At 47.0% G+C, this 15,201-nt stretch overlaps 1 protein-coding gene across 3 annotated transcripts in view; it reads right to left on the minus strand.

The window, feature by feature from the left end:
* Window positions 1-1,219: 1,219 nt before the first annotated feature.
* NUDCD3 (NudC domain containing 3) overlaps window positions 1,220-15,201 on the minus strand; it is a 238,738-nt gene continuing 224,756 nt past the window's right edge. Inside the window, exons 5-7 of one of the 3 annotated variants that reach the window (XM_077118262.1) lie at window positions 11,470-11,658; window positions 3,943-4,092; window positions 1,220-1,385 (exon numbers count right to left, since the gene is read on the minus strand). In XM_077118262.1, coding sequence (XP_076974377.1) covers window positions 3,982-4,092; window positions 11,470-11,658 — 300 coding nt within the window. In that variant the 3' untranslated portion in view covers window positions 1,220-1,385; window positions 3,943-3,981. Of the gene's footprint in view, window positions 4,093-11,469; window positions 11,659-15,201 lie in introns of all 3 variants that reach the window. The other 2 variants (XM_077118267.1, XM_077118253.1) reach the window with 2 other exon arrangements.

Here is a 15,201-nt window from a genome sequence, read left to right on the forward strand (position 1 = left end):
TCACCTTGTTATTCAAGATGTAGTGGAGAACTGGAGGCAACTGCCTGAAAATGTAGAGCTGTGTTCCAGTAGCCATTTTCTTGATGATGATTGAATGATATAGCTTTCACAATGTGACTATGTGATTGTGAAAACCTTGTGTCTGATGCTCCTTTTATCTACCATGTCAACAGATGAGTAGAACATATGGAATAAAAATAAATAACAGGGGGAACAAATGTTAAAATAAATTCAGTTTGAAATGCTAGTGACAAATGAAAGCGAGGGGTAAGGGGTACGGTATGTATAATCTTTTTTTTTTCTGTTGTCTTTTTATTTTTTTCTGAATTGATGCAAATGTTCTAAGAAATGATCATGATGATGAATATGCAACTATGTGATGATATTGTGAATTACTGATTATATATGTAGAACGGAATGATCATATGTTAAGAATGTGTTTCTTTCTTATCATATTTTTAAAAATTTAAAAATTAATAATAATAAAAAAAAAAGCCTTACAGAGTGCTGAATGGTGTGTGAGTGTGGTAGAAAGTTTCGAGTCATATTCGTTACCAGGAGAAAAACTGGAGGTTAAAACATGAGAATGTATAACACAGTGAATCTTGTAACAGATAATGTCCATGATCATAACTGTACAAATAAAAAAAAAGTTCTTTCATGAGTTAGAACAAATTTATGACACTATTACAAGGAGTTAATAATAGGAGGGTATATGGAAAAAAACTATCATTGCAAATTATGGACTATAGTTAACAGTAGTATTTTAATACTCTTTCATCAACAGTAATAAATGTACTCCACCAATACTAGAGTCAATAGTAGGAGAGAAGGGATAAAGGATATGGAGGATTTGAGTTTTCTTTTTTACCTTTATTGCTTTTATGGAGTAATGAAAATGTTTTAAAATTGATCATGGAATTGAATGTATGCACAACTATGTGATGATACTGTAAACCAGTGATTATATTCTTTAGATGGTTTGTATGATGTGTCAGTATATCTCAATAAAACGGCATTTAAAAAGAAAAAAAAAAAAGCTTGGCAGAGTGTCACAGTCCAAACACACACAGGGAGTGTAGACAGGAGGGGCACTGTCTGCAGGAATTCCCATTGTGCGTGTTTGCTGGTCTGGGGTCCAGTGCCCTTCCACTGAAAACCCCAGGTGTTTTGCACACACAGATGGGTCTCTCTTAGAAGCAAATGCTACACACAGATCCAGAGCAGCTTCAACACAGGTTTATTGCAAACCAACATGGAGGGTGACAGGGCAACTTGAAGCTGGGCACCCACTCTCCTGTGCTCCCCTTGACATGGGGTGAGTCACCCTGCGCTCCTTGGAACCTCAGCTGATGGGGTTAGTGGTCATACTGCTGCTGTTGTGTCTAAAAAGAAAAAACAGGCCATATGCACCAAACCCAGAGAGCCAGGCCAACACAGGGTGGAAGGTTGGACAGAGAATCACTATACAGACAGTTGGTAATTACACAGGAGGGTCAAGGCATTGAGCAGAAAGAGCATGCATTCAGAAAAGGTGGATGATACCGGATGCTGATGACGATGCTTGGGGCAGCATCCTTTACTGGAGAGCCTTGCAGAGGATGTTCTGTAAGGTGGTCAGCACATGCTCCCCACACTCGCTATTCCCACACCAGTTAATTCTGTTTAACTGAAGCAGGGCAGGGGATGGGGAGTGAACAACACACTAGAAAATAAAGCCTTGGCAAAAGGAAGACAATCTGTCACGGAAGTAAACGACTCTTAAGGTCTCCCAGATAACTGAGGTGTAGGATCTTACTCCACCTCGCCCCTCCCTCTGGAAGACTCCCCCAGCAAGTGGGCTGTTAAGAGGTAGTACAACTCAGGGAACTACAGGGAAGACAGGAAACACATTTTAAGGTTAAACCACACACACCTACCCTGAAACCTCCGTTTATTAGATGGGGAAGCTAGTATGGGACTGGGGTGTGCAAACCCTAGGAGCTTTGATGGGACCTCCATAAGGGAATGGCAGTTTCCTGGGACACCTCTGGACACGAGCAGCCTAGTCTGCCTGCAGGTGACAAAGGCTCTGTGGCATCGCTGCTTCCTGGGCTCACCCAAAGAGTGGCTTCAGTCTTGGTGACTGATATTAGGTACATGGTTCTCACACTAAAGAAGTGTATCTGTGGTCTTCTGGTTTCCTTTTGTGTGGCTCCCAGCACACCCAAGTCCCCTGGAGGTCCTTGGTTCCTCCCCAAGATCCAAGTGGCTCTTCTGGGCTCACAGAGCACATTCCAAAGAAGCTTTCTGCAAGGGCGGCTGAGGAAAGGGGTTGCCAGTCACTACGGTAACCTGAGAGCTGCTTCAAAATGAGTGCAACAAATCCAGTTTCCAAAGGTGGAAGCCTCCAGAAGGACCACCCTCCCACTTACCCACCTCTAAGAAGGCAGCAGGGAGGTGAAGGGCAGGCTCTTCCTACACCCCCACCCCTGTCCCCACAAGACAGACAGCCCTCTGGAGCAGGATCTCTTCTCTTAGTGAATAGGTTCCCTTGGGATATTCGAGCCTCCATTTGAGTTGGGTACATTAACAGGGTGAGAAAATGCTTTTCGTGGAAAGCTGAACTGTGACTTGGCCACTGTGCCTAGGCTGGCTGCTTGACAAAGGGCAGATGCTCACAGTGGTGGTGGTCCCAGAGGGAAAGGTCTGTGCTATTGCTTGCAGGGCCCCTGGTGAGGGCTGAGCCCCTGGCCCAGGGCAGCCCTCAGGCCACCCGATCTCTTCTCATACCAGCCACAGCTCATGGGACAGGTGGACAGACAGGAATAGAGGTGTGTACTCCTTGTGACTCAAATGGACTTTCCAATCTCAGGGCCCTAGTACAATGGGATGTTATTCTTTCTTTGTGCAGATATTCTTACTCCAACAACTGCAAAGACTCAGCCAGGAGCCCCCAAAGGCAAGGCTGATTAGAGTTCGAAGGTGCCAACGTGCTGTGTTGAGCTGCCATCCCAGGGCTTCTGGCTTTCCATTCTGACTCACTCGTTCCCAGTGGCTGGGCTTCCGAAGAACCATGAGGCACTCGGAGAGGAAGTATTGGAACCCCAATGGATTAAACAGAAGCAAACGAAGTGGCACCCTTTGATGCGGTGAAATGAAGCAGTGTGCTCAGTAGGAGTGGACAGGGCATGGTTCACTGCAACAAGAAGCAAGTCCCACTAGTGTGGCATGGGCCAGTGCACCATGGCACACAAAATCCTGACCACGCGGGCCTGGAGGCCAAAGCTTCAGACTTTCTCTTAACATCAAGATCTGGCAAAATTAGACAGTAATCAACATGGACCCCAGGATCCCAGTTTCTGCGGCTATCAGGGTAATGGTGACGTCTTACTGCCATGGCTGAGAGGCACTGAGGCAGGCAGGGCAGTAGATGTTTACAAAGTGACAAGCAAGACTGTGTGTAAATGCTTCCAACAAAAGGTCGAGGAATAGGAGCTTCTCAGACAGCCAAAGAGCAGCTGCCACAGAGGTGTTCTGCAGCTGTGCCCATGGAAGCTGCCCAGCTCCAAGCCACACCAAGTACATGGGAGCCAGCAACAACCCCCATCCCGGGCCAGGAGAGAAGCAAGCAGAGAAGTGTCAAAACAACAGCAAGCGGAGAAGAGGAAGGAAGAGATACTGCTTGTGACTGCTGGTTGCTGTGGAGACAAAGCATGCGATCCCAGCCCTGCCAGGCCAGCTTCCCTGCACATCAGACCCTCTCATGCAGCAGAGCCACCATGCTGGCCCACCCAGACTGCCCCAAGCCTTCTCTGGAGTGGCCCGGAAAGATGCAAGTCAGGGTGACAGAGCTGGTGTGTCACCAAGGAAAAGATGGATGTGGGGAGAGTAAGACGAGGGGGTCCCTGGCATGCGAGGGAGCATGGAGGAAGCAGAGGAGAAGGCCTCTGAGGTTCCTGCCTTCCAAACACTTCGGAGGGTTTCCTCGCCTTCTGGGTACTAAAATTGCACAGCCCCTGGGGAGATGTTGAACATGGCTGGGTCGAATCTCTGGCCTCGGAAGGGGGAGCCTTCAGCATCCCATCCCTTCTTCAGCATCTCATGGACTTTCTACAGAAACAGAAAATAGACAGAAAAATTAAACATGACCACAAGGCATTGCGCACTTTCTCTCAGCATGGGGCTTCAGCTGGCAGGCTTCTCAGCAGCCTCTCCTTCCGGCCAAGGCAAGAAGACAGCGGGCTCAGGAACCCAGAAGCTCTATAGGGCCCCAGCCGACTCCTCCTCATGACACCGAATTCCCAACCCCACCAAAGCACTGGCTGCTCAGTATGGTTCAGCTGCTGTTCCTTTTCCACCAGGCAACCCTGTCCAAATCCAAAAGAGCATGTGACTGAGGGTTTTGGAAAGGGATATCTCAGCCCCACCCCTTCCCCCAGAGAGGAAGGATATTCCAAGGGACCAAATGGTGCTTCCACAATCCAGGGGACACCCCAAGCCAGGACAGAAAGGACGAGGCCTATAGATGCCCAGTAATGGCCTGACACTCCCAACCTGTCTGCTGCATCCCAGGAGACATGGCCCGAGTGGGTAGACACAGAATTCTTCCTCAAGTGTGACCATTCTGGAACGTCCAGCCTCCAAGGGTCAGGAGGACCAATGCATGGGACTGAGGCCAGGGGCAGGCAGGCAGTGCAGCTGTGAGGGAGCTCACAGCCATCTCCACCTGCCCCCCCCCCCCAAGTGCACCCTCCTCTGTAGGCACAGCAGGAGTGGCCTGGCCTCCACTCAGGAAGGAACAGGTCCCTACATGTGCACTGTGAGGCCAGGGGTGGGTTCTTCTTTCTTTTCCAATCAGAAAGGCAAAGACAGCTAACTGCTGCATCTCAGCACAGGTGGTATTTGTCTCCTGTGGCAGAAAGCACTGCAGAGCAGGCAGGGAAGACAGCACGAACCTTCTCTCATCAGGAGGCAAAGAGATCACTGGCTGCAAATAGCGTGGAAAATTCCTGGTGTCCAACAATGCTGGAGAACTCAGAGCCACAGCAATTTTCTAAGCCACTAGACATGCACAGCTTATTCCTTAAAGTGTACACTTCCTGGCAAGTGGGCTTTTTACCCCTGTTTTTAAACCTAAGTGATATGGTAACAAGCATACCAAAGATACTTAATAAATGCTAAGGATAAACATTACCCTCAAATTCTCACAGGTAATTCATACAATGTCTTTTTGGGAAAGACCATTTTAAGAATCTTAAAAAAAAAGATGGCAATAAAAGAATATGGCTCCTGCCACCCACGTCCAGTGCTACAGCCAGTCCTAGAAACGCAGTAGTCATTGAACCAACGCACACACTGGCAGCTTGGTTTACTTTGAGTGCAAACCTTCCCTGCCTGAGAATGAATAGACACATAGCATGTGCTCTGGCCAGAATTAGGGTGAGCAAATGCAGCATGGAGGAAACTAAGCCGGGGTGGTGGTGGGGGGCGGGGCGAGGGGGAGCACCTGACTTCACACCCATGCGTGCATTGCAGAAAGGGATATAGATACAGTGCAGTCCTGTGGGCCAGGCCTCCTTTCCCCTCTCTTCTCAATGCTTCTGCCAAACTGCCCTCTCACAACACTCTTTCTTCTTGGCCCCATCACCCAGTGCTAAGAAACCTCTCTCTATTCCCTCTTTCAGCCCAGACCCTGATACGTCTCTGAGCTCCAGACCCAGGACACAGCACTCCATACCCCCTTTACCCAGGCTCCCCAAACCAGGCTCCAGCTCCACAGGGCCCTTCCTCTCCTTCAATGGGGTACTGCAGGTTTCCCCAGGAGCTGCTGCCCTGGTCCCACCTCATGTTCCTGACTGCTCTGTGCCTCTCGGCCTACTTCTGTAGGTCCCTTGAGCTCTGGCCTAACTCTACCTCCTGAGGCGCATTCCCACGCTGCTTGTGCATGGTGCCCTGCCTGCCCTGCTGAAAGGATGGCAGTGGGAGAAATGCACTCTGACATGACTTGACCCCCTTTGCCTCTGAGATCTCCTCAAATACAGATGAGGACCCTTCTACCCATGGGAATGGGAGAACTCAGTGGTCTTGCCTGAAAATGGGTCCTGTTCCATCTGCCCACATCATCTGACATGTGCAGCACATCTGGAGAGTCACCCATAGCTCTGGCTCAGGCTGTTCAATTGATGACTGACCAGGAAACCCAGGCTAGGCTGGTCGGGGCCCACACCAACTCGGGACACAGGGTCCATAGGTCTGTCCAGAGACCTGCACTGAACCTAACTCAAGCCCGACAGCCAAGAGGGCCTAAAGAAGCCACCCGGCTACACCCTTCTAGAAGGGGCTTCCCAGCAGACCTTGACAGCCAGCTGGCTTCTAACTGAGGCATCCTGACACACTGACCTTTGTCTTGGGAACCTGGTGGTAGGTAGGGACCCAGCTTCTTTGACTCAGTCCTCTAGGGAAAAAAGCCAGGGCGCTGATGGCTAGTTCTCTGACTTCTCCTACAGCAAAGGTAGTGGGTAGTGTTCCTAGGTGTTTTACCAAATTTACTATTAACAGAGACCAGGTTAGACTGACACTTTGCCCCCGGGGTGACAGATTATAGGAATCTGACGATGATTTACTGTTAGCATCAACTCCCCCCAGATCAGGGCAGCACCTGGACACACAGAAGCCGGTGTGCAGATGAGCACTACTGCTTCTCAAAACATATTCTCTTTCCAGATGGGGGAAATCCACTACTCAAAAGAAATTAATTTAGGAAGAAGATTAAGGGTATTAAATTGACCGATTTTGGACAGAAATTACCTCACAGTAACAACAAAGAGTCTCAAATTATAAGAGAGAGCAATGCTGTTGCTTCAAAATAAAAATGCTTCAAAATACAGTCTCTGTGGCATTAGGAGTACAATTTGAAATTCTGGCAAATTTAGAAAACTTCATATTCACACCATAAATGGGAATCAATGCCAGAAGCTCGTTGTTAGCAGGGATGGTACTGATTTGCAAGGCAGATAAATCCCGATGCAGAGAACTTGGGCATATATCAAGCTTGGCTTGCTTGGATCCCTGGAAGGCCCACAGGCCCCCTACTAGGACAGCAGTTGCCTGTCCACCCGCATATCTAGCAGGCGTTTGGTTCCCCCTGCCTGTGAGATAGCCACGGTGTCAACTGAACGCAATATGGTCAAATGGCTACATGAGGCTATCTGAGGTAAGACTCACTTTACTATGTGTGCTTTGGAGCACAGGCAATCTTCCCTGGTATGGGGCTGGGGAGCTCTGGACCCACTCTCCATCAGCGCACACAGCAGTCCTGAGAGGTGGGTAGTTCCTGGTTTATAGCTGAGAAGATGGGACTGGGGAGTGCAGAGACGGAGTCTGTATATGTCGCCTTGCTGTGGGCCTAGACTGTGCTGTGCATGTACTGCTTTGAGGGTCTACCCTTGGGCTCTATGCTCTGTGCAGGCACACAGGTTCCTATGATGTCTAACATGCTGCCTACCTAGATGCTTGCAGAATAGATTTTGACTTAAAACATACGTGATCTTTCCATTACAGCACAGCTGTCCTCAAAGGTTCTTAGGATCCTTCCTAAATCCTTCTCTGTACCCACTGCCAGTTCAACTTCCTGGACGAGCCTCTGCAGTCTGACCACACTGTCACTGCACCCAAGGTACTAGAAAGTGAGCTATAATGTCAGAGTCCTGTGCTGTACTGGCTCAGCCATGGCTGATGGAGAGGTCATTGGGTCTTTGCTAGTGGCCCCAGAGAGCCAGGAAAGCACATCTACCTGATGTGCCCAAGGAGAACACACACAGAGGTTCTCAGCTGGACCACAAGGCACCTGTTTGCCAAGATGCCATGCATATGGTGCATGTGTGAGTGCAGATGCATATGCATAGCTGTGGCACCATCTCCCATCTCTTAAGATTGGCTCTGTCTAATCTTAAGATTCTTAAGAATCTACAGCAGTAAGGACTGCAGGGCTAGCTTGCTGAAGTACAGAAAATCCCTGGAAGTTGCCTCAGTTTGCCTGATCCTGAAGCTAGGACTGTCTCTCTAGGGTCTGCTATGCATCCATTCTACAGGTTTTTAGTAATACCCATAGGAAGTAACAGAAACAGCAGCAGCTTCCTGGGAGAATGGCTTCCTGTCTGGGTAGATCCATGACTATCAATGAGACTGCAAGTATGACAGAAATACTCTTTGGAGAAGGTCAGAACAACGTGGCTGGAATAGAAGCTCTCTGGAGGCAGTGGCAATGTCTGCCTTGCTCATGATGTTTTCCTGACGCTAGCACAGTGCCTGGCCCACATCGGGCTCCTGGAGGAGCCGTAACTCCAGAGAGGTCTTACAACACCCTGTAAAGAAGCAGCAGTAAAAAGTGGGGAAAAGAGTGGGGGCAAAGGAAAAGAAAAGAAAGCAGGGAAAACAGAAGGCTGAAAGAAGGAAGCCAGGAGAAGGATGAAGATGTAGAGGGAAAAGAACAGAATGGGCACAAAGAAAGAGGGGAGGAGGTGGGTGAGGGATGGGGCATGGACAGAAGTAAGAGGGCAGGGCTGTGCACTTGAGCAAGGGCCCAGGAAGACAAGCCAGTCCAAACTGCCAAGAGTGCTTGCTTCCTGGGCTAGAGCTTCCACCCTGAAGGATGAATATTTTAGTGCCACTGGCATTCTGTACATCAGGTATTATTTTTTAACCCAGCTTTTTATTTTTTTTAAACATGTGCAGGCACTAGGAATCGAACCAGGGTCTCTGGCATGGCAGGTGAGAATTCTGCCATTGAGTCACCACTGCATCGCCTTAAACTCAGCTTTCTAAAAACGGACTTTTTAAAAAAGCCAGGTGTGGTCTGTAAGAGATGCAATCACAGAAAATTAGAGAGATTTAGAGCATAACCAATTAGAAAAACAACCAATTAGAAAATCTGCATTTTTGAACTGAACAGCCAATGCGTTTTCTGTCTTCCAGTGAAGACAACAGTCTAGGTTCTCTCACATTTCACAACTAAAGGATACAGAAGAGAACTCACCCACGCTTTGATGAAATTCATGAATATAGTTCAAACCACAATAAAGTATCAATTTTTAGCTTTTCTCTATATTAAAGATTCAGGCCAGCCCTCTCCTTGTAACTTGTCAGAGTTTGGAAAACCACTTTCTGTGCATTTGGAAAAGATGCTGGGAGAGCCACTTTCTTCTTGCTCTCCATTCATTTAGATGGCATAGAAAGCCTCATTTTTGAAAGGCAGCTTTTTTAAGACTTCATTTTATCCTGTATAGAACAATGAGTTTTGATATCTAACATGTTAATTTTATCTAATAAAAGCTGGCCATATTCTTCTCAATATCAGGGATTCTTTTCTCCAAAGAATCTTCTGTGGTGATTGGAGACAGTCAGTGGGCAAGTTTCATCACCTCTCAAAAGTGCTTGTCCCTTCTCTCAAAAGTGCTTGTCCCTTCTCCTGTGAGAAGAGACAGTACCTTACCTCCAGGGGATGCAAGGAGAACAACATGACAAAATGGTGTGGAAGCCCCTTTCATATGGAAGGTATTCAGTGACTGGCATTTCATCCAGATAGACACAGACATAGGCAGTGTAACCGGGGGTTGTCATCGCAACCAAGGTGCCAGAGTCCTGGGCTCTGTGCACTCAGCTATGTTTGACAGACAGTCACTGCGATCTGCAGGAGGACATGCAGAATGAAGACAGGTCCTTTGACCAGCCCAGATGGTCTGTGTGAGCTTATGCCTCCATTTCTGCAAGCCAATGCTGCTAAGGTAAGCAAACCAAGAGGCACGATCCTTTCAGGCAAACACATCTGTGCAAGGAATGGAGCAGAAATGGTAATGACGTGAAGGTCTAGATCAGATAAGGGATCAAATCCCACCCCTACTGCTGCTTACTAACTGGAGGACCTTAAACATATTATGTGACCTCTACAACTCAAGTTCTTCATCTGTTAAAATGAAAAAGAAGCTTCTCTTGCCAGGGGTTTGATGAAGAGGCCATGAGAAGATGTGTGGGACCCATGGGTGGTACTTACTCTGTGTTGCTGGCCCTCGTGGTTGCAGCTGGATGGAAAGAATAAACTAGCTACTCTATCTACAGGCTCCTGAGACCCTTGCAGGAACAAGATGAGGCATGCTTGGGGGTCTGAAGGTCCAAATAAAACAAACAAGAAGAAACCAGTGAGGAAAGGAAAAAAGTGTGAGCCAAGGGACAGAGGCAGGGCCTCCAGTGTTGCCTGACAGAGGCTTTCCTAGGGCAAAATGCTGGCACTGGGTGCTGTAACCCAACAGGCCAGAGTCAGGCAGGCCCTTCTCCCCACCGCCACCAAAATAAACACAAACCACATGAGACATGCCATGTGAATTTTACCTCAATAAAAGACTAACACTGGAATGGCTCCTAATGGCTCCTAATGGCTCCACTCCTAATGGCTTTCTTAAGCTGGGGGTGGGGGGGTGAAGGGAGCATCTGTGTTTAATATACATGGAACAAAAATTAGGAAAGTGGGTCCAAAGTTCCCAGGAAACCAACCCCACATACACAGATGTAACCTGCAGTTAATTCCCACTTCCCCTGTTATACTGCAGCTCAAACCAACAGTGCTAACTGTTTATATGGGGCACTAGGAGGGTAAAAATAATTTGAGAAAAGCAACTCTTTCTTCCCTAAATAGCCACTCTGGGGATTATTAAAATAGAAAGAAAGAATGTATATACCTAATTAATCATTTTCTTTGCCACTGGCAGTCTCTGTGCTCTTGGCTTGATGCTGGTCAGACAGAAACCACCTTCAGAGTTAGCTGACTTCCTGCTGCCTGCCCACCCACCCACTCCCCCAACACTGCTGACCTGACTGAAAGTCCTTGTCCAAAGGCCATGGCAGCAGAAAAAACACTGGAAGCATGACTTTGTCTCCTTGGTCCACCCCCAGTCAGAACCTGAACTGATCTGGGCAACAAAGATGTTGCCCCCACCCCCTCCACAGAGGGCCCTGTGGAGGCTCCGGGAAAACAGGCTGAAGGTCAGTTACTCCAGAGATACACAATATCACCAAACTGTACACCACTCTCAGCTCCCTCACAGGCCTGTTTCCTGGATCTTCTCTACAGATGTGTACACCTATCTTGTGGCAGGAACAGGTGACAGAGGGCTGGGGAGATGGACTGCTGTGGTGTGGCTTTCCCCAGGGCACTGGGGACAAAGAGAGGCAGTTGTGCACATTGTGTGTGAACTGGCAGGTTGATCAAGGAAGGGCAAGTGGCTGTTAGGGGGCTAGACCTCCTGCCCCTCCTCCCAGAGCCCTGCCTGCTATTCCAAGATGCCTGCTGAAGGAGAAGGCCCCCGCTGTCAGCCCCCATCCTCTCTTCTGGTCTACCTGTGATCAGCACAAGGAGGAGGCCTATAGCATCTGCTTAGTGAGGTCTCAGAACAGACTACTGAGCAGAGTGTCTCAAAGTGGGTAAGGGGCTCATACCAGCTCGTGGCTCTGTGGCTTGCCCTGCAGCTTCTGGTGATAGTCAAAGGTGAGCCTGTCCAGGACAGCATGCTCCTCCTCATCCACGGTGGCCATGGAGCGCTCCTTATTGATCTTGTCGATGTCAATCTGTTCTTCTCCTTCCAGGATGGCGCTCCACCAGTACTCCCCGACCTTGTTCAGATTAACCTAGGGCAGAGAGCAGAGCAGAGATGGGTATGAGGCTTGAAAGAGACCACCTTTGGGAGGGGCTGGGCCTGACAGAGAGTGGGGTGAGCAGAGGCACCAGATGCCAGAATGGGGGGGGGGGGGCGGTAGTCGGCACTGAGAGAGGGCCAGCCCAGCTTACAGGCATGAGTCCTGAGCACCCTCTGTTCAAAACCAGTTCTAATGAAGCCCTGGGTCTTGAGAGGAGATTCTGACCATGTAATGTATTGGTTCCCTGTGCAAAAATGCTCCAGTGAAAAATTCAGAGGCTGGATAATGCCTATGTAAAATGGAGAGGAAAGGATTTACTTCAACATGCACAGAACGCAGATTCTGATAGGCAATCATTTTCCTTTTCCAGCAGATTCTTAATTGTTCCAGAAAGGCAAATTGACCACATCTGTGTGTGTCTGCTTCCAAAACCTTCACATCCTCCACAGCCTAGCTACTCTGAAAGCTCATTCTGCCCAATACAGGAAGTTTTCCAAGAGCCCACTCCCTACCCCACCCCACATCAAGCGGCAGGATCTGGTCACATGAACTCTGAAAGGCCCCTCCTATACCAGGCTTGGAGCCTGCACCATTACAGATTCCCCTGCCTCAGTCAAGAAAGACTGGCCCAAGCATGGGCTTCCATTAGAAGCCATGCCTAGTGTCTGCCTCACCCTGTCAGCCTCCTTCCTCTCAGAGGTATCTCTTTCTTGCTTCCAGGAGCAGGACCTAGCCTACTGTCTCCTCAGGGGCAACTGGGACCTGCTTCAGGATTGGACCTGGTAGACTGAACCTTCACCTGATGTGTCACAGAATCTCCTGGAGTTATACCTCACCCCCATGCTGGATTCTCCCAGGGTAAAATCTACCAAATTATATTTCGGAGGTTCATAACTGTAATAGATTAGGAGCCCAGGCTACAGATCTGTAGCCATGTGTGAAGACAGCGGGAGACAGCATCCTCATAACAACACATGTCCCTGAAAAAAGGCACTGGGGAGACATGGATGTCCACGGAACTGCAGTCCCTCCTGAGCCTGGTAACATTTCAATTCAGACCCAAGTCTCCCTGGTTTTGAAACACCAATGCTGTTCACCTGCCCTACCTCTAAACTCGTACTGCAAAAAACCAACAGGCCACTGAAAAAGAACAAATATTTCAACCTATTAATCCACTACAGTCCCCCTGAGATTTAATCATGGGTCAAAATCAAAGTTCATTTTCAGTCCCTGAGACGTGCTTTCAACCAATTAAGAGGGTGGGTATTAATGAGGTAGGAGGTCACCGAGTGAAGAAACTTTCCAGAGCTGGGGAAGTAAGAGGCAATGAACTGCAGCCATGACTTTGACATCAGCACCTCAGCACATTATGGGGGGAAAAAAAACCTTCAACTTCTAATGTTCATGGGGTAAACAGGGGGGATAAAGAAAAGGGTTCTTAAGAATTCTTAAGAATATCTTACCTCTTGCAAGAAATGCCAGCTCTATCAATCAGATTCCCAGGAGAGGATTACTTCTAATCTCCACTGCTACAATTTAAATTAAGGATTAATTTTCCATTTCTAGAAATTCTGTTTAGTTGGCTCATCACTGACCTTTCTCTACAACTTGCATGCAGAATAACTGTCTTGGCTTCCAGAGATTCCCAGTACAGAACACTGACCTTATCTTAACCTAGTTACCAACCTTTACACCAATGAAATTTTTTAAAAAAATATTCCAAATAGGAAATAAAATCTCTGAGAGTGATTTTTGAGGTACTTACAGAACTCTAAATGTCTGGAGAGAAGAGATAACATGTATACTTATGATATTTTTATCTTCATCAATAATGACCATTTATTAAGATCTGCATAACAGATATTGTTAATAGGCCACGCCCCTGTAAAAAAACATTATTCCTACACTAAATACAAGGAGGAACTCAGTGATTAAGCAACTTGTCCAGGTGACTCCACTGAGTGGAAATGGATCTCTTGCTTCTAAATGCTGACCTTCCTTACACTGGGGCTCTGCTCTTGGGAAAATGGATCAAACCAATCATTGTCCCAGTGACTGCCTGTGGCTCTTGGAACTTTGTACATTCCACAGACCAAACATGGTTGCACAGACGAGGTCAAAGCACACATATCAGGCTGCAAAGACCTTGTGGGGCCCCGGGGCACATGACCTGGGAAACTCCAGGCCTGTACTGTCTGGCAGGGAGAGGTCAAGGTGTTTCCCTTAGTGTATCCTCTGGGGCCTGGAGGGTATGCCCACAGGTGCAGTGTGCATGGCCAACAGAAATCAAGACAAGCCTAGACTCCCCTTCTAACTGCTGAAAGCATTTATCCCGACCAAATTCTAATACAGGCATGGCACACACAACCTGCCTCCTCTACCTTCTGGCCCTGTTCTATGTTCCTGGCCCATCTTTGTGCACACAGTTGTTCCTCTCAGGACTGACAGTCACTACACTATCCTTTGCTGGTATCTGCACGAGGCCCTGAGGTATTGGAGTTCTAATGTTGCTGAAGGATCCACATCTGAAATAGCATCTTTGTAAAGCAATGTGATTATTTAACATTTGCTTTTGTTTTTTCCTGTTAACATTTTGTTTCTTTTTTTAAAGTCAGGCTTATGGGGGTACAATTTGCATAAAGAAAATTACATGTATGAACAATTCGTTTTCCCCCTCATCAGCTGACAGACATAGGGGATGCTTCCTTTCTTGGCGATTATGTGTAAAGCTGCTGTAGATATTTGCATACAGGGCTTCATGTGGACATGCTCTTTGGTAAATGCTTAAGAGTGGAATTGCTGGGTCATATAAGAAATGCATATTAATCTTACATGAAACTGTAAAACGATTTTCCAAATTGCCTGTACCATTTGTATTTTTATCAATACTGTATGAGAATCTAAATTGTTACACAGTCTTGAGATCACTTGGTACTGTCAAGTTTTTTTTTTAGTAGTTATTCTAACAGCTGTGTAGAGTATATCACTGGGGTTTTAACTCACGTTTCCTTAATGACTAATGATGTTGAGCATCTTTCCATGTGCTTATTTGCCATCTCATTTTTCTAATGTTTTATTTGGAAATAATTTCAAACTTAAAAATTCTAAGAATAAGACAAGTACAAAGAACATCCATTTGCTCTTTTCCTAGAATCATCTACTGCTAATATTCTACTATTTGTTTTATCATTTGTGTGTACTTTCTATGTGTGAGTATACACAGAATATGATGCAACGTATATATTTTTCCAAGCCATTCAAAGGTAAATTGTACACATCTTGGCCTTTTATCCCTAATACATCATCAAATATTTCCTAAGAATAAGAAAATTCTTCTATATAGCCAGAGTACAGTTACCAACTTCAGTAAATTTAACATAAAAATGGTACTCTGATTTACTCTACCATTCATACTCCAATTTTGTCAACTAACCCAATAATGACCAGACCTCATTTACATTTTTTTGTTTGTCTCTTTACTATTAACTAAACTACAAACTTTATTTGGATTACACCTGTTTTCATTTACTTTTT

The sequence above is a fragment of the Tamandua tetradactyla genome, chromosome 1, assembly GCF_023851605.1.
Source record: "Tamandua tetradactyla isolate mTamTet1 chromosome 1, mTamTet1.pri, whole genome shotgun sequence".
NCBI classification, from domain to species: domain Eukaryota; kingdom Metazoa; phylum Chordata; class Mammalia; order Pilosa; family Myrmecophagidae; genus Tamandua; species Tamandua tetradactyla.